Source organism: Eptesicus fuscus, chromosome 1 (assembly GCF_027574615.1).
Source record: "Eptesicus fuscus isolate TK198812 chromosome 1, DD_ASM_mEF_20220401, whole genome shotgun sequence".
Classification (NCBI taxonomy): Eukaryota; Metazoa; Chordata; class Mammalia; order Chiroptera; family Vespertilionidae; genus Eptesicus; species Eptesicus fuscus.
Window position 1 is genome coordinate 81,378,808 of NC_072473.1, and position 25,638 is coordinate 81,404,445.

The 25,638-nt window shown below is 40.8% G+C and overlaps 1 protein-coding gene and 1 pseudogene across 1 annotated transcript in view; both read left to right on the top strand.

Annotated features, from left to right (window-relative positions):
- PAK3 (p21 (RAC1) activated kinase 3) overlaps positions 1-25,638 on the top strand; it is a 184,090-nt gene that overhangs the window by 64,723 nt on the left and 93,729 nt on the right. Inside the window, exons 9-13 of the mRNA XM_054723775.1 lie at positions 1,862-1,906; positions 3,026-3,179; positions 6,160-6,197; positions 19,364-19,495; positions 20,733-20,898. Of these exons, the coding sequence (XP_054579750.1) occupies positions 1,862-1,906; positions 3,026-3,179; positions 6,160-6,197; positions 19,364-19,495; positions 20,733-20,898 (535 nt within the window). The remainder of the gene's footprint in view (positions 1-1,861; positions 1,907-3,025; positions 3,180-6,159; positions 6,198-19,363; positions 19,496-20,732; positions 20,899-25,638) is intronic.
- On the top strand, positions 24,050-25,073 carry LOC103301600 (RNA-binding protein with serine-rich domain 1-like; annotated as a pseudogene).

Here is a 25,638-nt window from a genome sequence, read left to right on the forward strand (position 1 = left end):
AATATAGTCCAGCTGTCTTACAAGGTATTGTTATTTTGAATATTTGGACACTGATTTGGTGTGTTGCTTGGTGATTAACCTATGGGTAATTGGCCCCTATAACTGTGTACACCTGTTTATATACTTGGACCCTGGTATTAAAATTAAGTTGGGAGGTGAGATTTGGGGTATTGAATTATGACAAGTCCTTACCCTTTATATTGCCATTTTTGTCCCAAATACTTCAGAACTCCCCCTTCCAGACCTCTAGACCTGTGACGGTCGCTTCAAGTCAATCAGAGGGAAAAATGGTATGAGTGATATAAATTATAATTTCTTATGATAAGATAGATGCTTGGCCTGTTGTATCATGCTGCCATTCTCCTGGGCTATACTGGCCAATCCCCAGCTTGATGTACATCTAGTTGTTATTGTATATATGGCCAGGCATTTATATATGCTTCTGCTTCTGATGCTCTCACATTCAGGTCTCCATTAGCTATCTAACTTTTGGGATTTGTACCTCAGTTTGGAGTAATGGTATGGCTTTCTGATTATGTGCCTTTGTGGCATAAATTCAAATTTGAGTGTCAGGTTTCATTGATTAACTGGTTTATTTCAACTTAGAAAAGAAAATAGAAATTATGTCATGAGTGTACTCATGTGGTAAGTAGAGTTATCTGAAGGATCTTCTGCAGTAGATAGTATTTTTTTTCCTGTGGTCTAGTGATCACAAGATTATTTATCACAAAAGTTTAGAAGTGCTATGAGAATGTATAATAACTGCAAATATTCTAATGATTATGGTAATGATCATGCTAGTGATTATGTGCAATGCATACCGGTTTTGTAACATTTAATAACTCCTTTGGCCATTACAGTATTAACCAAATGCTATTAACTGCACTTAGAATCAGAACTGGGATCATGCATGGGCTCCTGAGTTCAAATTTTTGGCTTAAGGCTTTAGCATCAAATTGCGTGATGAATGCATGTTAAAGTGTTGTTTCACTGTGCTTGTAGTAACCCCAAATGCTAGGAATCAAACCATATCCCAGATTAACCAGTTGGGTCAAAGCATGTTTCTGTAGCATTGGACATATCTTTATTTTGAAAAAGTTGCTACCTTATATCTGATCTTATTTTGTAGAAAGCAAGTCTTCAGAATTGTAGAATTAAAATGGAAATTATTCCTGTATGGTTTGAAATGAAATGTTTTCCCTTTCCCTGGCCTAAATGTCTAAGAAATTCAAATACACAATCTGTGTAGGAAATCCTCCATCTAGTTTTCTCTAAGCCAGCCATGATTTTAGCTACAAAATACAGAATAATCACATCAATGAAAGTAAATGTTAAATTCAACATCACCCTTGAATTTTAGTCACATACACACTTCCAGTGTGAAACTGAAAATGATTAACTAGAATTGGAAACTTAAATTTATAAGTTCATCTCATGGCCATTAGCTACCTGTGATAGATCACCAGTTACAAAAACAACTTAAATGTTATTATTTAAACTGTTCATAATGCCATCCTTCTTCTTTCAAATTCATGTTTCTACCTTTTAGTAACTTCTTTAGTCATTTAATGGTAATTCTTATTAGTGTGTATTTATGGAGGAAGCATCTGGCCAAAAGTGGAATTATGCATCCAAACTTTGGAATATTGTTGTTTTCTGTTTTTTGTTTTTTGTTTTTAAATATGTAGTACTATAGTCTATCCTGCCCCTGATTAGGTAATACCTCCCTATTTTTATAACCACTTTAGATGGGATTACCCCCACCCCATTCAGACCCATTGGTTTCATCTCCTCCCACCTTCTAAGTTGTCCCACATTCTGTTTTAACTTTCTTTTCTTTCTTTATTTACGTCCATTACAGCCAGATCTCTATGGCTCACAGATGTGCCCAGGGAAGCTCCCAGAGGTGCGTCACAGGCCCAAAAGAAGCTTGCATCAAAGTGCTTCTTTGAGATGTCATAGCACTGCAGCAGCAGGTTCATGTGTGTGCAGTAGAGTTGTTGCTTGGCTTATCTCACTTTTTTGTTGTCATTCCCAAACTCTGGAGGCCCACGTCACACATTGTTTTGCCGAGACTTCATAGGACAAAACCACCTAAATTGTATCTAAATGCACTTCAGGAGTAGTGTATCTGTTTTTCACTCCAAATTTCTATTGGAAGTTGAATAATCATGAAATGGGGACATCTGTAGGCTGAACAACTAGGAAAGAATACTGATTGCCTAATGCAAAACTAACCTCTCTATGTAATTTTTGCAATTCTCCATGTTTAGATTTCCAAATACTCCTTCCTCTCTGCTCTAAATGCTTCTGATTATTTCAAATTCTCACAAGACTTTGGCATCGTTGTCACAGTCCCCAGGTTCTTCTATGTGGCCAGTGAATGGAGTGGGAAGGAGGGAATGGAGGGAGGAGCCAACAAAGCTGCAGGGAAAATGCCCAAAGCAGCATTAATGTTACTCTTTAGTATCTCAATCACCCTTTCTATTAAAGCTCTAGACCTCCCAAATTATATTTTATGATCAAAAAGTATGAATTGACCAAGGGTGGGGCTTTCCTTTTATTCTAAAAGATATTCTAATTACAACATGCCCAGAAACAGCTTATGTTATTCACAGTAAAATAAAATCTATTGATCTGCACACTACTACGCTGTGCACAAATTTAGAGAAGTCTTGCTATGTCTGCCCTGAGTCACCAGAAAAAATAAGCTAAGCTGTAAACATCATTTCATGGATGAGCAGAGTTAATATGGAGGTGATTTTCATGCACTTTTTTTTTCTATCACAATCATACTCCCACCCACCCTTTTTAAGTTGGATCCTAGTTTTAACTATGTGTTTTATTTAGAGAAGAGAATGATTGCATTATTAAGTTACTAACTTTAAATCTAGAGTGTAACTTCAGTTTTCCAAGTGAAATTCTACAGGTAGCATGGGCTTCTTGGTGAAGAACTTTACTGGACCAGAAAAATGTAACTGCTGAATGTTCTGATATGCCATTCTTTGCCTTTGGTTGTCCACAGGGAATTCCTGAGCAATGGGCACGATTACTCCAAACCTCCAACATAACAAAACTGGAACAGAAGAAGAACCCACAAGCAGTTCTAGATGTTCTCAAATTCTATGATTCCAAAGAAACAGTCAACAACCAGAAATACATGAGCTTTACATCAGGAGGTAAGAGTAAATCTAGGATATCAAAAAAGTAAAAAAAAAAAAAAAAAAAAAATTCTAACCTCAGAGCCTCACGATTAGAAGAGAATACCTGTATGGTATTTGAAGTAAGTTCTAGTTCATTCTCTGAATGACTTCAAAAGCAGTCAACCAAATGATGAGTTGGAAGTTGAAGTTGATGTTAATAGATTTACAGTGCTTGGATAATTTTAGAACTGAAATAAGGAAATTGTTCAGTGAAGCAGTAATTGTCAGTTTGAATCAGCAATCACAATTATTGTTTGGTTTCTTCATTGGCATGAAACTCAGTTATTCATGATCAGGCCTTGTGATGTGATCATGAAATACGAAATATATGGATCAAACCATGGTTTCTTGAAATTTGTTTTATTCTTTAGAATTGTCTAATTGAACCATGATAATGCAGTACAAATGTTGTGGCTGCCAGGTTATTTTTATCAGACTTCAAAATCAGACTTTAAAGAAGAAATCACGGTTTGCTATTCTAAGAGATTGAAAGGCTATGAGTCTGCCAAATTTTGACTTCATTTGCTAGCTTGTAGACCTGGCTTTTGTTTTAAGTTTTGATGTTCAAATTTGCACTATAAGCAACTACAATACATATACCAAATGATACTTCTGCATTTTAAGAAATATTATCTGGATTGCCTCTCAAGAGCAATTCAACATCCAAAGAAAGAAGAGAATACTATCATTAGTGCCCCACCTATAACGAACCCATATCTTCTGGCATTGGTTTTTTCTTTATTGATTAAGTTAATACATATATGTCCTTGTCCCCTTATTGCCACCCACCCCCTCACTCATGCATTCACCCCCCCTAGTGTCTGTGTTCATTGGTTAGGCTTACATGCATGCATACAAGTCCTTTGGTTGATCTCTCCCCCTTACCTCCACCCTTCCCTACCTTCCTTCTGAGGTTTGACAGTTTGATCAATGCTTCTCTGTATCTGGATCTGCTTTTGTTCACCAGTTTATATTTTTCATTATATTCCACAAATGAGTGAGATAATCTGATATTTATCTTTCTCTGACTGGCTTATTTTGCTTAACATAATGCTCTCCATTTCCAGGGCAAGCTTGATCTCTTCAACAATGGTACAAGAATATACTGGGTTTCTGATTTGGTCATGTCAAATATCAAAGACCAAACTTAAAGGCATATGGCAATTTTTATGCTCAATAGGATTCTTTTTAATGAGAAGATTAACTTCTGTTATCCAATGGCAAAAACCTAAAAGAAGAAAAAGAGCTATCAAGGAGAACTTTTTATGATATTTAGCCTATAACATGGAATAAAATATTTAAGAGATCCTGGTGACACATCAAAAAATGCTTAATGTGAAGAAATCTAGAACTATGCTCTAAGTACACTGTATAACCATAGGATATGAAAACCAAAAATGCATTCAAGAAATCATTTCAGTGTACCCACTAATACTTTTCAGATTCTCAAAATTTGTCTTTATTCCATGATGCCACTGCTTTTTAACCCTTTTATTTTTGTGTTGAATTCTCTCAACTTACAAAGAATCAATCCTAAAGGTTATGTTGAAACTCAATAGTATCTGAGTTATTGCATTATTGCATTGAGTGAAATGCCACCATATGTTTTCTGGATGCTCTAATGTCACAACTGACTAATAGGATAGGGAGGGAAAGGAGGAGTAGGGGAGTGGAAGGGAGGGTAGAAGGGAGGAAGGGAAAGAGGGTAGAGGGTAAAAGAAAGGAGGAAGTGGTGTAAAAATTCTAGATATATATGTACAGTAGTCTTTCCTTATCCGTGCTTTTGCTTTTTGTAGTTTTAGTTATCCATGGTCAACCATGGTACAAAAAATAAAGCTTAAATGTTGTGCTGTTCTGAGTAATGAAATGAAATCTTGTGTGGTCCTGTTTCATCCCACCTGGAACATGTATCATTCTTTGTTCAGTGTGTCCATGCTGCACACACTCCCCACCTGTTAGTAACTTAGTAGCCATCTAGGTTAGCAGATCAGCTGTTGGGGTATTGTAGTGCTTGTGTTCAAGTAACCCTTATTTTACTTAATAATCTCCTCAAACAAAGCACAAGAGTAGTAATACCTGAAATTCAGATATTCCAAAGGAAATCCATAAAGTGCTTTATTTAATTGAAAAGGATAAAGTTGTCAACTTAATAAGGAAAGAAAACAAACATATGCTGAAGTTGCTAAGATCTATGGGAAGAATGAATCTTCTATTCATAACTGTGGAGAAGAAATCCATGCTAGTTTTTCTGTCACAACTCAAATTGCAAAAATTACAGCCACAATGTGTGATAGGTACTTAGTTAAAATGGAAAAGACATTACATTTGTGGATAGATGACATGAACAGAAAAACTGGATTCCATAATTCCTCATTTAATGTCTTCCATAGTTTCTTGGAACTGTGTCCAAATAATATATAATGAAACAGATTTTACCATAGGCTAATTGATATAAACAAGACTTGTTACTACAGCATCTCATAAACATTATTAGAAAGCAATGTTGAATGAAATAATGTTATTCCAGGACGTGCTGTGTGTGTGTGTGTGTGTGTGTGTATGTGTGTGTGTGTGTGTGTGCGCGCACGCGCATGCAAGCGCACACACACCCACAAGATTTGGTATTATCTCAGGTTTCAAACCTGAATATATCACCCACTTTGGGGGGACTACTGTATGGAATCATTGCAATCCAGGAGTCGGTAATCTTAACATTTCTTCATATAGATTAGAATCACTTGAGGCCTTCATTAAAGGTCTATAACATGATAATATGTTGGAGATATAAAGGTGTAAATTATAAGAAAAATATCATTTTCATAATATCTATTTAATAATGAATTGGAGAATTCCCTTCTGGTCAAAAACATGAAGTTATTATTATTTTTTTAAGTATTGCCTTTAAATAAGACAGTCTTTATGAAACAAAGGTGACAGCTTTATCTTCACTTTTCAGATAAAAGTGCTCATGGATACATAGCAGCCCATTCTTCGGTAAGTGAAAAATTTAAAACAGTTTTGTGTAATCAATGTTTCTGGTAGTGCAATAGAAAACAATTGTGCATATCTAGTTTTTTAGATATAGAATCTTTTAAAATGGTTTTTAAAAGTATAATTTAGATACATACTGTATGATTCTACTTACATGCATTACCTAAAGTAGTCAAAATCTTAGAGACAGAAAGTGGTTTTTAGGAGAGGCAGAAATGGGGAGTTATTGTTAATGGGTAGAGTTTTAATGTTACAAGATAAAAAGAGTTCTAGAGATGGATGGTGGCGATGGTTGCACAACAATGTGAATACATTTGATACTACTGAACTATATACTTAAAAATGGTTAAGATGTTAAATTTTATGTTATATATGTTTTACCACAATTAAAAATAAAATTCAAAAAAATAATTAAGGGCTTGGACATAGGTATTTAGTCTTATTCCTCCTCTTAAAAGCTGAAAAAACTTTGGGAAATGGCTTAGCTCCTCTGAGCCTCTTTCTTCAGCTTTAACTGGCTATAACCTACCTCCTAAAACTTGTGTGAATATTTAATGTGATAATACGTATAATATAGTTAGTACATTACCTAGCACACACTATGTGTTTATTAATTGTAAGCTACTATTACTATCATTTTTTTAGATGGTAACAAGAGGAAAAACTTATTCTCTTTATACATAAGGCTTGTGTGAGGCAATGGTACTTGTGCCTTACTCAGATTCTCCAAAACACAACAGAATATAGTCCTAGTATTCTCACTGGTCATCTCCCCTTCTCCTTTTTCTATGCCATGACAGCTTATTGGGCAACACTGAAAACAGCATGTGAAGGAAGGTAATAGCAACATGGGAAAGACAAAATGACAACCTTCCATGATCAACACATAACTTATGCCCCTTGATTTAATTAACAACATTATTGTGTAATACTGACTAGGTAACCTAGCAAATAAATATTGTTATTTTTTAGGTAAGTCAACTATTTAACACATCAATCTGCTAAGATGATCTGTGTAGTAGTTTTATTTTGTAAACAGTTTGTACTCCCTAAGAGATTGGCCTTTTTGAACTTACCTCTATTGGTTTTGCTTGTAGAATTAAAACTAAATTTATATAGTGACCAAAATATTCTACCAAATCAGAAAAATATGATATCACTGTTTGGAGATAAAAACACTGGATATTCACTTATTAAACATATTTTTATCAAGTGCTTCCTTAAAATCACTAGGAAATTTGGAGCTTAGTTTAGTAAGGGAAAAAAATATAAACATAAACAAGCTTAACACAATATGGATCATGTTACATACTTTAAATGATGTTCATTTGCTATGAGAATTCAGAGAAAATAGATTACTTTTAGCTGGGAAAGTTAAAGGAAGCATGCCCTTGTCCCAAGGGCTTAAGCTCAGTGGCTGCTACATATTTATTGAAGGTTGAGTTAGAAAATGGTTTATATAAAAGGTGGCATTTGAGCTAGATCTTGAAAATCACATGGGATTTGGATCTGTGAAGATGGGGAAGGGCATTCAAAGCACAAGGAAAAGCATGGAAAAGGACATGGTAGTGAGGAGAGAAAGGGATGTAATTTTGAATGAAGACTGAGATGCAAGAAAGGGAATCATCCTATATAATAAAGAGATAATATGCAAATTGACCCTCATGCCCTCACACAAGATGGCCACCCAATGTGGTCAAATATGTCCACCCCCATGCGGTCAAGATGGCTGGCAGGGGAGGGTAGTTGTGGACAATCAGGCCAGCAGGGGTGTGGCCAGTTAAGGGAGATCAGGCCAACAGGGGAGGGCAGTTGCGGGTGACCAGGCCAGCAGGGGAAGGCAGTTAGGGGCAACCAGGCTGGCAGGGAAGGGCAGTTAGGGGCAACCGGACCAGCAGGGGAGGGCATTTGGCGCGACCGGGCCTGCAGGGGAGGGAAGGGAGTTGGGGTGGGACTAGACCTGCAGGGGAGGGCAGTTAGGGGCGACCGGGCCAGCAGAGGAGGGCAGTTGGGGTTGATTGGGCTGGCAGGGGAAGGCAGTTGGGGCAATCAGGCAGGCAGGCAGGCAGGCGAGCAGTTAGGATCCAGCAGTCCTGGATTGTGAGAGGGATCCCAGATTGGAGAGGGTGCAGGCTGGACTGAGGGTCACCCCCCCTCAGTGCACAAATTTCATGCACCAGCCTCTAGACCTATATAATAAAGAGGTGATATGCAAATTGACCATCACACCCTCGCACAATATGGTTGCCCCCATGTGGTCACAAGATGGCTGCCACAAGATGGCTGGCAGGGGAGGGCAGTTGGAGGCAGGAAAGGACAGTTGGGGGCAATTGGACTGGCAGGGGAGGGCAGTTGGGGGGTACCAGGCCAGCAGGGGAGGGCAGTTAGGGGTGACCAAACCTGCAGCAGAGGGCAGTTGGGGGGCAATTGGGCCAGCAGGGGAGCAGTTAGGCATCAATAAGGCTGGCAGGGGAGTGGTTAGGGGGTGATCAGGCAGGCAAGCAAGTGAGTGGTTGTGAGCCAGAAGTCCCGGATTGTGAGAAGGATATCCGACTAACAGTTTAGGCCCAATACCTTGAGGGATCCCAGATTGGAGAGGGTGCAGGCTGGGCTGAGGGACACCCCCCCAGTGCACGAATTTCATGTACCAGGCCTCTAGGCTATATATATAAAAGCCTAAGTGACTGAATGACCAACAAACCAGAACAACCAGTCGACCAGTCGTTATGACGTGCACTGACCACCAGGGAGCAGACGCTCAATGAAGGAGCTGCCCCCTGGTGGTCAGTACACTCCCACAGCCAACCTCCCATGGCCAGCCAACCTCCCGTGGCCCCTCCCCATGGCCCGCCAACCTCCTGTGGCCCCTCCCCCAGGCCAGCCAACCTCCCATGGCCCCAATGGGGACTGGGTGTGATGGCCCCAATCAGCCCTGATCACCAGCCTGAACCCCACCCATGCACGAATTCATGCACTGGGCCTCTAGTAGGAAATAAGCCTTGAAAGTTAACTTGGAGCCAAATCATAGAGACCCTTAAATGGTATTCTTAGAGATATGGCTTTTTGCAGTGTATAGTGGAAAGGTCAAAGTTTTTTAGAGCAAGAGTGTTAAATGATTAAAACTTATGCCTTGAGAAGAGTAGTCTGACACCAAATGTTTAGAATGAATTAAGGACCGAAGGTGAGACTGGATGAAAGGAGATCAGTTCGGGGAGTATTGCAAGCCCCCAGGGCAGAGGTAATGAGGTCCTAAGTGAGATAGTGGCAGTAGGAATGGAGATTAAATTCAAATTTCCAAGATGGTTAGGTTAATGATTAGATTTTGGAGAAGAAGTTGAGGTCAAAGGTGATTGCAGGCTTAAAAATGATATGTGGTTGGCCAGAAATAGGGTGTCATCTTTCAGGAGTTGCAAATTTCTGTGAGAAAATGCTGAGTTTCCTCTTGGACAGCTTGAGTTTGAAAGGCTGGCAGGATTTCAGGTGAACATATTTCATTAAAATGCTTGACTAAGGCTTTATTTTTATTGACTGAATGAACTGAATTAGACACTTAAGTTCAGGTTGGATCATTTCAGTGGGACTCAGTTACTTAGGAATGGATAATTGCACCTTGTGTTCTCCTTATTATTCTAAGGGGAGACTGCACTTTGCACTTCTTCTTTTATTATTATTATTATTGATATTATTGTGATTATTATTTTGCATTAGAAAACTCCCAGTACACTTAGCTATCCTACAGTATCTGATTTAATGGGATTGACAACCCTTTATAGACATAGCCTGAAGTAATCACGAGTTTTGGCATCCTCTAGTAGCCTTGATGGGAATTAAAATAGAAGCACTATTGTAGTCATTAAATGTTTTTAAATACTGGCTATATAATTAATAATGAATTCATTGATACCTCCCACAATCATATAACATCTTCTTTACTGCTCACTCTGGTAGCTTCTTTCATATTATTGCATTAAATGCTAAAAACTGTTCATTGGCCTGCTTTTCAATTTGAGGCTGCTTTTTAAATTTTATATTTGTATTATACTATTGAGAGTAAGTAAGCCTATCTAATAAAAGAGTAATATGCAAATTGACCATCACCCCAACACACAAGATGGCTGCCCCCATGTGGACACAAGATGGCCACCACAAGATGGCCAGCAGGGGAGAACAGTTGGGAGGGACCAGGCCTGCAAGGGAGGGAAGTTGGGGGCAATCAAGCCTGCAGGGGAGGGCAGTTAGGGGTGACCAGGCCGGCAGAGGAGGGAAGTTGAGGATGATTGGGCCTGCAGGCAAGGGCAGTTGGGGGGGGGGGGGGGACCCAGGCCTGCAGAGGAGAGCAGTTGTGGGGACCAGGCCTGCAGGGGAGGGCAGTTTGGGGGAACCCAGGCCAGCAGGGGAGGGCAGTTGGGGAGGGATCAGACCAGCAGGGGAGAGCAGTTAGGGGCAATGAGGCTGGCAGGGGAGGGCAGTTAGGGGTGACCAGATCGACAGGAGGGCAGTTGCGGGGGGACCAGGCCTGCAGGGTAGGACAGTTGGGGAGGACCAGGCCAGCAAGGGAGGGCAGTTAGAGGTGACCAGGCTGGCAGGGGAGAGCAGTTAGGGGCAATCAGGTTGGCAGGGGAGCAGTTAGGCATCAATCAGGCTGGCAGGGGAAGTGGTTAGGGGGTGATCAGACTGGCAGGCAGAAGCGGTTAGGGGCAATCAGGAAGGCAGGCAGGTGAGCAGTTGGGAGCCAGCAGTCCTGGTAGGATCGGGCTTAAACAGGAAGTCGGACATCCCTCGAGGGGTCCCAGATTGGAGAGGGTGCAGGCTGGGTTGAGGGACACCCCCCCACGCCGTGCACGAATTTCATGCACCGGGCCTCTAGTGCATTTATAATCTTGGGCCAGTATTCCAAGTGGAAGGTAATAGCAAAAATATGAATATGCCATGATTTGTGCCTAGAGAACCTGGATGTGCACTTGACATATTGTGCTTTTGATTTGCAGTACTGAATTACTTTTGTCCATCTAGATTAGTGGTTCATTTACTTTATTGTGCATCAGAATTGCCTGGGGAGTCTGATAAAATGCAGATTTCAAGACTCTGCCTTTCAGAGTAGTTCTGAAATGGTACTTTGATATCTGCATTTTAGACAAACAATGAAAGTGGCCCAGATGACACCTTGCATTATCTAAAGTCTCCAAAGTTCTTAAATCTAATTCATTTGACCTTTAAAAAATTAAATTTGAAAAATGAATATATGTAAATTTTTTTTAAAAATTAACTCAAAGAAAGGAGAGTTTTCTGAGGTAGTTTCTCTAGATGGTGTACACTTACTCTCTAGAACAGGGTTTACAACTTGGAGTTCATGGATTGTCTTCAAAAGATCTATGAACCCCCTTAGTGTCTGGGCATGTGCTGGGGGATGGGAGAGACTGGGGGGAGGTCAATGGGGGGGGAAAAGAGACATATGTACTACTATTTGTAATTCTCTAAACAATAAAAAAATAAATTATATGTAAGAGCATGTATTTACTTGTCTTTGGGGGGGGTTGGGGGAGAAGGATAGACCAAACCCTTTGGAATTCTAAGACTACAGGACCCAATCCAGATGAAGAATTATTTCTCCTGACCCAGTGTATGGCATAATGAGGGTCAAAAATACCTAATTTCAAAAAGACAAAAATATTTGCTATATGTATATCTTTATTTTTGTAAGTTTAGACATATTAGACATAATAATTCTCAGCCTGGAAGGAAAATTGTAGCAACATTATACCTTTGCCTCCTAAAAAAGCCACTAGAAAAACCTGTTAATCAAGCAAAGCTAAGTTTATTAAACTTAGAGCAGTAAGAAAGAGTCCTAACTCAATAGCATTAGCTGTGTCTTTAAAAGGGGATATCAAGGGAGAATATTTATAGGTTTTTAGTGCATGACTGTGTGATTTTTGAAGCAGGTCTTGCAAGGTAAAGAACAGGTTTAAAACTAGGGTCCCAGTGCACAAATTTGTGCACCTTGAAAGGAACTATGGGCCGTGAGTCTGCTGTGAGCATAGGGGTGGGTCTTGGCCCATCCTCCACATCCTCCACCTTGCCCCTCCAGCCATGTCCCCTGGTCCCCTCTCTGCCTGCAGCCCCGTTCCTGCCACCACTGCTCCCACATACTGACAGTGCTGGCCCAGCTTGCATCCGCTGACAGCACAGAGCAATTGGGGCCAGTGCCAACAGCAGGTGCAAGCAGGGCTGGTGCTCTCAGCGGGTGCAAGGAGTGGCTGCTGCCCCGATTGCCCCTCAGGAGCAGGGGGAGGTGGAGAAGTCCTCAGGGGCTATAGGGGCCAGCAGCCACCAATTTCACCTACTGATAGTGCCGAGCATTTGGGGCTGGCGCTGGGCGCTGGCAGAGGGTTCGAGCAGCAGCTCCAGCACCAGCTGTGTGTGTGAGCAGGGTCGGAGCCAGCAGTGGATGCGAGCAGCAGCTCCAGTGCTGGCAGCAGGTGCAAGAGGCGGCTGCCAGCCCCGATCACTCCTCAGGAGCAGGGGGAGGTGGAGAAGCCTTCAGGGGTGATTGGGGCCGGCAGCCACTGCTCACACCTGCTGACAGTGCTGAGCGATTGGGGCTGGTGCCGGGCACTAGCAGTGGGTGTGAGCAGCAGCTCTGGGGCCAGCAGCAGGTGCAAGCAGGGCTGGTGTCAGCAGCAGGTGTGAGCACCAGGCAGGACTGCAGTGCACAGGAGCAAATAACTTTCAGTAACCACCAGAAGCTCACCACGATGACAGCAACAAGCACCCCACCTTGGTCTGGCACCCCCACTCACCTGCTCCACCATCCCACTGTGGCCGACGCCCACCATGTTCCACACACGCCCCCTGGTGGTCAGTGTATATCATAGTGACCAGTTGTTCAGTTGTTTGGTTGTTCCTCCATTTGGTCTATTTTTATATTAGGGTTTTAGATAGATAGATAGATAGATAGATAGATAGATAGATAGATAGATAGCTTTGGATTGGCAAATACAGTGAAATGAGGGGCTTGAAGAGAGTCCTGGTAAACAGGCTAATTTTTTATTGAATTTATTGGGGTGACACTGGTTAACAAAATTATATAGGTTTCAGTTGTACAATTCCACAATACATCATCAGTACACTGTATTGTGTGTTGACCATCCCAAGACAAATCCCTGTCCATAACCATTTATCCCCCCATACCCTCTTCCTGCTCAATCACCACACTATTGTCCATGTCCATGAGTTTTTCTCTTATTTTCTTTTTTGATCAATCCCCACTCCACCCAGCCCACCAACCCACCAACCCTGACAGCTGTCAGTCTGCTCTCTATGAGTCTGTCACTATTTTGCTTGTTAGTTCATTTTGTTCATTCGATTTCACATATGAGTGAAATCATATGGTACTTGTTTTTCTCTGACTGGCTTCTTTCACTAAGCATAATGCTTTCCAGGTCCATCCATGCTGTAACAAAAGGTTAAAAGTTCCTTCTTTTTTACAGCCAAGTAGTATTCCATTGTGTAAATGTACCACAGCTTTTTTTTATCTGCTCATCTACTGGTGGACATGGGCTGCTTCCAAATATTGGCTATCCTATATAATAAAACCATAATATGCTAATTGTCTGGTCATCCAGTTGTCCATTCAACCAATCAAAGCGTAATATGCTAATGATATGCTAAGGCCTTTCATCCCCTCACTATGATGTGCACTGACTACCAGGGGGCAGACAGTCAACTGGTCGACCAGTTACTATGATGTGCACTGATCACCAGGGTGCAGACACTTGACCAGTGGACCAGTTGCTATGATGTGCACTGACCACCAGGGGACAGACACTCCGACCGGTAGGTTAACTTGCTGCTGGGGTCCAGCTGAGCGAGATGGGCTGGACACACCCTGGAGCCCTCCTGTGGTCCCTTCCCAGCTGGCCAAACTCCCATGTCCCTCCCTGACCCAATTGTGTACTGGTGGGGTCCCTGGCTTGTGCCCTCTCACAATTCGGGCTGAGGGACACCCCTGCCCCAAGTGCACAAATTTCATGCACCGGACCTCTAGTTGTAAATAACACTGCAATGGGCATAGGGGTTCATATATTCTTTCAAATCAGTGTTTCAGGTTTCTTCTGATATATTCCCAGAAGGGAAATAGCTGGGTCATAAAGCAATTCCATTTTTAATTTTTTTGAGGTAACTCCATACTGCTTTCCACAGTGGCTGCACCAATCTGCATTCCCATGGTACTTTAGTTGGTTCAGTCTTATCTTTCCAAAACAAGTATTTCTTAAAATAAGAAGCTATATCATTTTTGTTTGTTCTCAATATTGTTTAATATAAGAACAGAAAAAATATAGTCTGTTTTGTATTATTTAATATATGAGAAAAAGTGTGCCCAGTCCCAGTATTATTTATAGAGAAATAGAAAAGTATACTGAGTCCAGTATTATTTAACTGGGACAGGAAATCAGATTAATATCAGTTCTCAGTACTATGGTCTAGTGTTCTGGGTATATTGCTGGTTAGTTAATTCTCCCTGGCCCAACTAACATCCAAACCAGAATGTCCACTGGAGGCCACACATTCTCTCCAACCAAACAACCATTATGCCAGCATAGTGTTTCGACCCAAATACACTATAATTTCTGTCTTCCTTCACCCTACAAACTTTCAGAGGATAAAAAACTTTAGGTTTTCTAATTAATTCCTTAGTCCATCCATGGATGTGGGGAATGTCCCACATGTGAAATTAGAATATTGAAGATAGAAATAGTTAGTGAAATATTGCAGATGGATTTTCTCTAGTAAAATAATAAGAATTGAGATGTGTAGGGTTGCCTCTTGGCCAGTAGGTCTTTGTACCAGTTTAAGTGCTGGGCCAATATACCTACACCCTGGCCCATTTTTTTTGCCATCAGGACCATTCTTAGATCCTCATAGGCTCTCTCTCTGTATATACATACAATCTCACTTATGGAAGCCACATGATGCATTGTATCAAATATATTAAAGTGCACCTATATCCCAATTTATATTTTGTGGTAAACTTTTAAAAGTGATTTTTTAAGTAATAATTTTGAAATTATTTTATTACAGATAACATTTTATTTGTGATTAGGTATAATTTATTGGAAATCATTGTGAATACTCAAGAACTGTTGCTAAATAAGACAATCTACCCTACTATTTGTTTTTAATGTAATAAAATTCCTATAATTACTAAATTTAAATTACTAGTTAATATCCTATTTAATAAAAGAGTAACATGCAAATTGACTGTACCTCCACTACACCCACAAGCCACTCCCACCAGCCAATCAGGAGTGAGTATGCAAATTAACCCAACCAAGATGGCTGCGGCCACAAAGAGAGCAGGAGGCTTGGGTTTCCCCGGCAATGGAGGAAGCCAAGCTTTCCTCCTGCCCTGGCCTGCCTTGGCCTCCGCTTAAGGCTACAAAGTTTCAATTATAGAAGATAAATAAATCCCAACAAAAATGGCTGTGGCCATGGAGCAAGCAGGAGGCTTGGCTCCTCTCAAGGCTACATAATTTCAATTATAGAATATAAATAAATCCCAGATACCAGGGCCTCCGCTTGGGTCTCTGGGGGGCATGGCCAGCCTACAAACAACCACAGGCCCCTCACCCAGGCCGCCCCACTCCCCAAGGGAACCCTCACCCTGATCCAGGACACCCTTCAGGGCAAACCATCTGGCCCCCACCCATGCACCAGACCTCTATCCTATCTAATCAAAGAATAATATGCAAATTGACCATCACTCCAACACACAAGATGGCTGCTCCCATGTGGTCAAAGATGACTGTTCATTGGCCTGCTTTTCAATTTGAGGCTGCTTTTTAAATTTTATATTTGTATTATACTATTGAGAGTAAGTAATCCTATCTAATAAAAGAGTAATATGCAAATTGACTGTCACCCCAACACACAAGATGGCTGCCCCCATATGGACACAAGATGGCCACCACAAGATGGCCAGCAGGGGAGGGCAGTTGGGAGGGACCAGGCCTGCAAGGGAGGGTAGTTGGGGGTTATCAAGCCTGCAGGCGAGGGCAGTTAGGGGTGGGTGACCAGGCCGGCAGAGGAGAGAAGTTGGGGGCAACCGGGCCTGCAGGGAAGGGCAGTTGGAGGGGACCAGGCCTGAAGGGGATGGCAATTAGGGGTGACCAGACCTGCAGGGGAGGGTAGTTAGGGGCAAACAGGCTGGCAGGGGAGCAGTTAGGCATCAATTAGGCTGGCAGGGTAGTGGTTAGGGGTTGATCAGGCTTGCAGGCAGAAGCAGTTAGGGGCAATCAGGAAGGCAGGCAGGTGAGCAGTGGGGAGCCAGCAGTCCTGGATTGTGAGAGGGATGTCCGACTGCCCCTTTAGGCCTGATCCTCGAGGGGTCCCAGATTGGAGAGGGTGCAGGCTGTGCTGAGGGACACACACCCCAGTGCACGAATTTCGTGCACCAGGCCTCTAGTGTAGTTATACTTAATATAAATTTAATTAGACAACAATTAATTTATAGTTTCCTTGTGGTATTTTGGAGTTAATGATTTATTTCTCACTTAAAACATTTTCCAGGCCCACATATGGCTTATTATCCTTGTACATGGTTCATTTTGCCTAATAGATAAAATAGCATTATTTGCCGTATAAAGTATGTTCAGTTTATATGCAGTTTCTTCCCTTCTACCAAGGAACAGTGATTAGTTGCATTCTTAAAACCAGCTGGCATAAGATAGAACAGAAATTTCTGGAACAAAAGAATATAAAAGCAAATACCAATACCCTAAAGCAATTTCTCCTTGAGCCCACTGAAGTGCCCTGAAGAGTTATCTTTTCACAAGAAGAAGCTGATTTTTTACATCTGGAAACTTAATGTCATTATCTATATGTTGTTTTTCATACAGCCACAATCCTATATAATAAAAGCCTGATATGCTAATTGTCCGTTCATCCATTCAACCAATCAAAGCACTCTGACTGGTAGGTTAGCTTCCTGCTGGGGTCTGGCTGATCCGGACCAAGAAGATGGGCCAGACATGCCCTGGAGCCCTACCACAGTTCCTCCCCGGCTGGCCAACCTACCAAGTCCCTTCCCAGCCTGATCATGCACTGGTGGGGTCCCTTGGCTTGGCCTGTACCTTCTTGCAATCTGGGACCCCTCGGGGGATGTCAGAGAGCCGGTTTCGGCCCGATCCCACAGGACAGGCCTAGGGACCACACTAGTGCACAAATTCGTGCACCAGGCCTCTAGTAAATAAATAATTTTCTGATTTGTTAGACAAAAAAAAAAGAGAGAATAAATATAGGTGTATAAATAAGAAAACCAATATCAAGCATATACACTTCAATCTATAAACCACTCAGTATGTATATCAGGCAATCAAATATTCTTTCAAATACTCATTTATAAACTTTAAGGTGTCTTCCTTCTCTCAAGAGATAAACCTTTCTGGCTCCAATCAAATACATGATTATACCTTATTGTTCCATCATAGGTTTCTACATGATTGTAGAAAATCCACAGTGAACTTGTAATCATAAACTAAGGGTTGTTTTTTTTTTTGTGTAAATCTACTAGTAGACTTTATCTGACTTTGGAGATTTGTCCTTGAGAAATGAAAATTCTTTTTAAGATTAGCCTAAGCTAGTATAATTCAAGGAATAAACAAATATATATTTATATATACAAAACAAAAAATAAAAAAAACATCTATAATAGTGGTTTCCAACAGAAATTTAACTTATTTAACATATATGTAACTTTAAATTTCCCAGCAGACATATTTAAAAATATAAGGCAAAATAGGTGAAATTATTTTTTATTGTTTTTAATCCTCACCCGAGGATATGTTTTATTGATTTTTAGAGAGAGAAAAAGGGAGAGAGAGGGAGGAACATTGATTGGTTGCCTCCCAGGGATTGAACCCACAACCTAGGTATATACCATGACCAGGAATTGAACTCACAGCTTTCTGGTGTAAGGGTCAGTGCTCCAACCAACTGAGCCACCCAGCCAAGGTAGGTGAAATTATTTTTAATAAAATATTTTACTTAACCCAATATATTCAAAATATAGTCATGTCAATATATATATCCTATAAAAAGCATAAGAAAATATCAATTTTTGCATATTGCATATTTAATATCTGGTATGCACTTTACAGTTACAACTTTTCTCAATTCAGACTAATCAGTTATAAGTGTTCAATAACCATGTATCATTAGTGGCTGCCATATTGGAAAACACATATCTATATCATAGTTCACTGTTTTTTACATTTGTACCTGTATTAAGATCATCTGGAAAGCTTATTATAACAAAGATTGCAAGGCCCTACTTCCAGAGTTTTTATGGATCTGGATTGAGCCTGAGAATTTGAATTTCTAATAAGTTCCTTATTAATGCTAATGATGCTGATCTGGGGACCACAGTTTTAGAGCTACGACCATAGTTGTTTCAAAATCCAACTTTGGTACCATTTTACCCCTGTATTGACATGAATGATCAGGAACTGACCCTAGATATTATGGTCATTGTTGTATTTGGTGCTGGTGTTATTGCATTTTTAGCATTACAAGTCACCAGTTACCTGTTGGTTAAAATTGAATAATTATTTATGAAGATGGATATTCCTTAGATCTTCATGTCTGTTACTTTTTGAGTGTTTCATTTTAGGAGGCAGAACAGGGAAGAAACATTCATGGGCTTGCTTATACTTAGTATTTGCAGAGCTGTCTTAATATGATATCCATACACATGCTCTGATCTATAAGCACAAAATAACCTTTTTATGGTTAACAAACTGTCAATCAATAAATTGACAATCTGCCCAGAACAAATTCAAAGCTTTAATAGTAATTCATTTGATTTTTAAAATATATTCATTGATTTACAAAAAAATGGAACTTTAAAATAATAAACGAATAGCTCACTTTTTTGGCTCCGTGGAAAATAAGCATATTTTTTAAAAATTTAATTTGTTTAAACCATAATCTGAATGTATCTCTAGATGTGGGCAAGTCCTGGACACCAAATTTTAGATGGTTCTGCTCCTTTGTAAAAGATGCAATTCCCTCCTAACCCTACATGGTTAAATATTTCATTCCCCTTGTCTCATTTCTGAAGGGAAGCAATGAGGAGTTAATACCTGGTCTTTTAACTTTGTTTTTGTCATAAGAGTACAAAAACAGCATCAGAGCCTCCTTTGGCTCCTCCTGTCTCTGAAGAAGAAGATGAAGAAGAGGAAGAAGAAGAAGATGACAATGAACCCCCGCCAGTTATAGCACCAAGACCTGAGCATACAAAATCAGTAAGTAACAAGTGACTATTTCCAAATGATTCAAAAGATGTCATTTGGAACAGTCATATAATCAGAGTTTAATTAATCAACTAGTACCTATTGATCTTACTATATTCCAAACTTGAGATACAAGATTAGCACTTCACAATTAGGGAATAATACCAAATAATCCTATATAATAAAACCCTAATATACAAATCGACCGAATGGCGGAATGACCCGTCACTATGACCTGCACTGACCACCAGGGGGTAGACACCTAATGCAGGAATTGCCCCCTGGTGGTCAGTGTGCTCCCACAAGGGGAGTGCCACTCAGCCAGAAGCTGGGCTCATGGCTGGCCAGCGCAGTGGTGGCAGCAGGAGCCTCTCCCACCTCTGCTGTAGGCAGGCAGTAAGGAGCAAGGGGAGAGCCCTGTTCTGTGAGAGGGAGTCTGACTGCCGGCTTTGGTCGGATCCCCCAAGGGGTCCCGGACTGCAAGAGGTTGCAGGCTTGGCTGAGGGACACCCACCCCCCCCCCCCCCCAGTGCACGAATGTCATGCACTGGTCCTCTAGTATACAAATAAGTGTTAAGTTATAAAACTGCTCCAGAGGTTAAGATTGAGAAGAAAATTCATGTGAATCAAATAGGAAGACTCACATGAGCAGAGGCACTAGTACCAGAATTAGGACAGCTTATATGGGGGTCACAAAGGACTAGCTCCTCAGAGCTTTCAAGGGCAGTATATTTGAAGCAACATAAAGTGTGTTTTTTATATATAAATCACTTGTTTTATAAAACTCACTGAAGGTTGGGTTGCAGGGTAGGAGGAGGGGTGAGTAGACAGAGCACAGAGAATTTTTAGGACAGTGAAAATACTTTGCATAATACCATAAAGATAGATAAATCTCATTATGCATTTATCCAAACCCATAGAGTGTACTACACCCAGAGTGAACTGTATATAAATTATGGACTTTGGGTGATTATGATGTAAGTGTAGGTTCATCAATTGTAACTAATGCACCAGTCAGGTAAGGGGATGTTGATAATGGGTGAAGTTATGCATGTGTGGGGGTCGAGGGGTATATGGGAATTCTCTGTACCTTCCCCTAAATTTTGCTGTGAACCTAAAACTCCTTGAAATTTTATCTTTATTTAAAAAACACACAACTACAACTCACTGATATGACAGTGTCTTGACTTCATACTCTTTCCTGGGCTGCTGTTTTAATTGTAGAACATTTATTTTTCTTACCCTTAAGATCTATACTCGTTCTGTGGTTGAATCCATTGCTTCACCAGCAGCACCAAGTAAAGAGGTCACACCGTCTTCTGCTGAGAATGCCAATTCCAGTACTTTGTATAGAAACACAGATCGACAAAGGAAAAAATCCAAGATGACAGATGAGGAGATCCTAGAGAAGCTGAGTGAGTCTTTTGCCATAATTACTTTTTTCATGGAATGGTTTATCTTTAAATAGAATTGGAATTGATTCTTTAGAAGTTTGAATCTGCTTGTATGAACTCCAGACTCCCTGAAGTCACAAGATGTAAAGTTTGAGACTCACTGTGTATTCTAGATCACTCTCTTTCTCACACTCCTAATTTGACAGAAACTAAATATGTTCACTTAAAACATTAATTAAGCTGAAAACTTTACAAAATGAATTAAGCAGTAAGTTTTATTTTAAGATTACACTCCCAAAAGGAAGAAAACAGTCTGATGACATATCCTATGATCATACCCCAAAGGCTCCCAACTGACCAATCATGATAGATAAGTCTATAAAAACCCCACAGAGTCCATCAAAACTGGAAACCACAATAATATATCCTTTTCCCTTAATTTAGGAGCACTTCTATATGGAGAGGGGCCATGGTCAGCAAATGCTGATAGTCCAGCCTCCTTTCCACAGTGTCATTAGTGTGTACATGCTTGTGTATACACAGTCACTCCAGTTTTGCAAAAACACTCTTCCAGTTAGCTTGCTGGGTGAAAGAGCTTTAAAAAACATTCTCTGCTGAAAGAGTCAAAAGTCTATGAAATATATTCATTAAAATCATATTACAAGAGCATTTAATAAACTACTAGTTATCTGCAATCAATGCCCTCATCTAGTTACTACTTATCCTTCAAACCTTAGCTCAAGTGTTGCCTCCTTAGGAAAGCCTTCTTTGTCTCTCCCAGTCATTAAGTATCCTTCTTCTTTGCTGCCTTTATGACAAAAAATATCACATTATACTAATCTGTCACCTTCCTTCACTTAGACTGTGAGCTCTTCAAAGGTAGGGATGGTGTCTTCTTTTCCTGTATGTCCATCTCTAATAAAGTGTCTGGTACATATACACTGAGTGGCCAGATTATTATGATCTCTGAACGCATAATAATCTGGCCACTCAGTGTATATTCCTATATAATAAAAGGCTAATATGCAAATTATCCCCTTGACCAGGAGTTCAACCAGCAGGCAGGCCGGCCAACTGCCCATGTCCCCTCCCCCTGACCAGGCTGTCTGGACCCCACCCATGCACGAATTCATGCACTGGGCCTCTAAGATACACACACACACACACACACACACACACACACACACACACACTGAGTGGTCAGATTATTATGTGTTCAGAGATCATAATAATCTGGCCACTCAGTGTAAAGGCACTTAACAAATTCTTCTTGAGTAAATGGATGAAAAAAATAAGCAAACAAATATATCTTTACTGGGCTCCACCTTGTATGTTGTATAACAGAATTTTTTAAGGAAACAATAGAAAAACAATTTCCTGACATCAAGAAACTTGCAATTTTATTTTGAAGATAAGATTTAATTGTGTGATACAATTAACAAATAGGAGGCCATTTTATTTCAAGAAAATGTCTATCTAAAAGGTTTCTGAAAAGAAAGAGAACAGTTCAGGGGTGCTATAGGTCACAGGAAGACTCTACAGACGTGGTCATTGGGCCATTTGGCAATGTCTAGAGACATGTTTATTGTCACGACATAGGGAGTGCTGCAGGCATCTAGTAGGATAGACTGGGGATGGTTCTAAGTACTCTACAGTATAAATGACAACACCCTCCTTTCCCCTCAACAATGCTGAGGTTGAGACATTCTGAGCTAGGGGTATTTTAGAAAGACAAAGGTTCAGGTTGCAGATGTCTGTGAGCACTCAGAACTGGAATTGCTGAACTTTAGCCAACTGACTTTACTATACACGATTAATTATGCCTCTAGTGCTAATACTATTTGCTGTAATAACAGTAATTATTCCCATTTATTATTTTATGTGGTGGCCACTTGTCATACATTATCAGGTTTACTTTTCACAACAATCCATGTGGTAGATTTTAATAGCCTCATTTTATAGATCAGTGAACGTTATGCCTCAAAAAGTTTCACTAATGACTGGCAGAGCCAGAGTTTGGATTCATATCTGATTGCATTTGAAGCTTACACTATTTCCACTACCCATTTTGCATCTGCATGTCTCAACTGTCTATATATGTAAAAAGAAAGGGAAAATGAAAGAATTGCCTTAATAATTTCAGTTCAGTTACTTAGACAATTGCCTCATTTTTTTCCTTTATCTTGTACATGTAGACATGACCTATGAGATTTATTAGATGTTAAAAATCTAATAGCCTCATTTTAGTAGAAATGACTGTTATTTGGTATCTGTTTTAGATTTATTATAATTAAATTTATAGATTCCTTAATTTCAGTGACAGAGAAACAAGCATTATTTTCTTGGGCCAAAATATGGCTTTGCTTGCAAACAGTAATAGTACTGGATCTGTTTACTTTATAATTTGTTGTTTACTCTGTTCTGAATTGAGCAACATGATGAAGAGGCAAAAACTACCTTTGATTTTTTAAAATTAAAATTGTTTTCTTCTCTGTTGGAAAATGTTTGGGCCTAGAGAGAATCATTTTCCCCCTGGCCAGTGGGCCAGCTATAACAGCCAACCCTACCTTGTATTTATAAGACCTTGGCAGGGAGAACCTCTAAAGAAATGGGAGATTACTTCTCATGAATCAGATTCAGGCTGGGCTATACTTCATAGTCTGCAAAGTCAGTCTTTCCTATTCCTGCTCCACCAGCACCCTCTGACGCCCTTTCTCTGCCACTTTGTCACTCTGTGTGTGACCTTTAATGAGTTATTTAACCCCTCTAAGCCTCAGTCCCTTATCTGTCAAATTGGGATACAAATCATAACTACACATTTGTACTCTCTCTATAGGATGGATTTTATGTAGCTCTACCAATGGCTGAAAGGACAGGTATTGCAGTCAGAAAGGCCCCAATTTAAATTACAAGACGATTGACAATAAGTGTCTCACTTTGGGCAAGTTATTTAACTTTTCTGGACCTCTTTTTCCTCACATAAAAATAGCTATAATAATAGTACCAAATTCATAGCATTTTAATAATTAAATGAGAATAATGCATGTAAAAATCTTGTACAAAATAGTTGGTCAATAAGTGGTAGTAATGTTCCTGCTCCCTAACCCTGACTACTGAGCGGCATGGACCTCAGCGGTTGAGGAGAGCAGGAGGAAACACGGTGGCAGGAAGATGCTGCACTTTGGCGTAATTTGCAATCGATTAGGTATCGTTTCTCTGACTGAAGTTAGAAGTGAGAGTTCAGATAAGTGAGACCGCCATTGCTGCTTTGAACACCTCAGAAGGGGAGAATGGATTTATCAGGAGTGAAAAGAAGAGCTTGCTAAGAGTCAAAGAAAATAATAAAAAGTCCAGCACTAGGGCTCCTTCTCCTACCAAACGCAAAGACCACTCTGATGAGAAGTCCAAGGATCGCTCTAAAGATAAAGGGGCCACCAAGGAGTCAAGCAAGAAGGATTGTGGCAGGGATAAACTCAGAGGAGCAGCGCTTCCATTGGTAGCAGCAGCACGAGGTCTCGGTCCAGCTCTACTTCCAGTACTAGCACTCGCTCAAGCAGCGGCTCTACCTCTTCATCAGCATTAAGCCGCTCAGAAAGTTCCAGCACATCCAGAAACTCCAGTTCCAGCATCTCTTCCGGCTCTCCAAGTCCTTCTCGGTGTAGACATAACAACAGGCAGCGTACCCGCTCCAAATCCAAACCACCAAAAAAAAAAAAAAAAATGGAAAGGAAAGGTAAAGGTGGAGCCCTTCCCCTAAACCCACCAAAGTACACATTGGTAGGCTCACCAAGAATGTGACCAAGGTTCACATCATGGAGATGTTCTCCACCTATGAGAAAATTAAAATGATTGACATGCCTGTAGAAAGGATGCACCCCCATCTATCTAAAGGCTGTGCATAAGTGGAATTTGAGAATCCACATGAAGCTGAGAGGGTGCTGAAACACATGGATGGAGGACAAATTGATGGCCAGGAAATCACCATCACTGCTGTGTGGTCCCCCTGGCCTAGGCCACCCCCCAAGAGATTCAGTCCTCTCAGGAGAATGCTACCAACACCTCCCATGTGGTGTCAGTCACCCCCACGGATGAGGAGAAGGTCATGCTCCCAGAGGCTCAGGTCCCTGGTGCCTCGGTGATCCTGCTCCCTTGGCAGCTGCAGTCACAGAAGCCACTCCAGCTCAAATTCCTCCTGATAAGCAAGCCACTGAAGCTCTGCCCTGAAACTTATATCCCATCCAACTCAATTATGTCACTTTTCTAACTGAAGGAGAGTCAGTAGGAAACAAATCCTCAGTCAGGGGCAGCCTTCCAAAGGAGCATTGAGACATTTCCTCTGAAGGCCAAGTTTGGCTGCAGAAGTGTTTTTCATTTGGGGTTGTGCCTATGAAGATGCTCTACAGTTTCCTGAATAGAAAGTTCCCACGTTTCCAGTCTCTGAGAGTCAGTTTAACAGAGCAGGAACAGAGCAGGGTTCCAGGTGGCAGTGCTGCCTGAGCCTGGGAGCACATTTTTCCATTCCATAGATGACCTAGGGCCAGTCTAGTAGCCTGAGGATCCTCCAGGAAAGGGCATGCTTTTGTGCAGCTGCTATTTCTATTAACCTGGCAGTGCTCCCCTGCTTGAGTTCTTCTGACCTCTAGAGTTAAACATCCCATATTAGTTGCTGTAAATGGTTCTGTTTTCACATGCACTCATACACATATATCCATATGCCACATCTCCTTTTTCTATGAAATTGGTGAGCAAATTGAGAGCTCT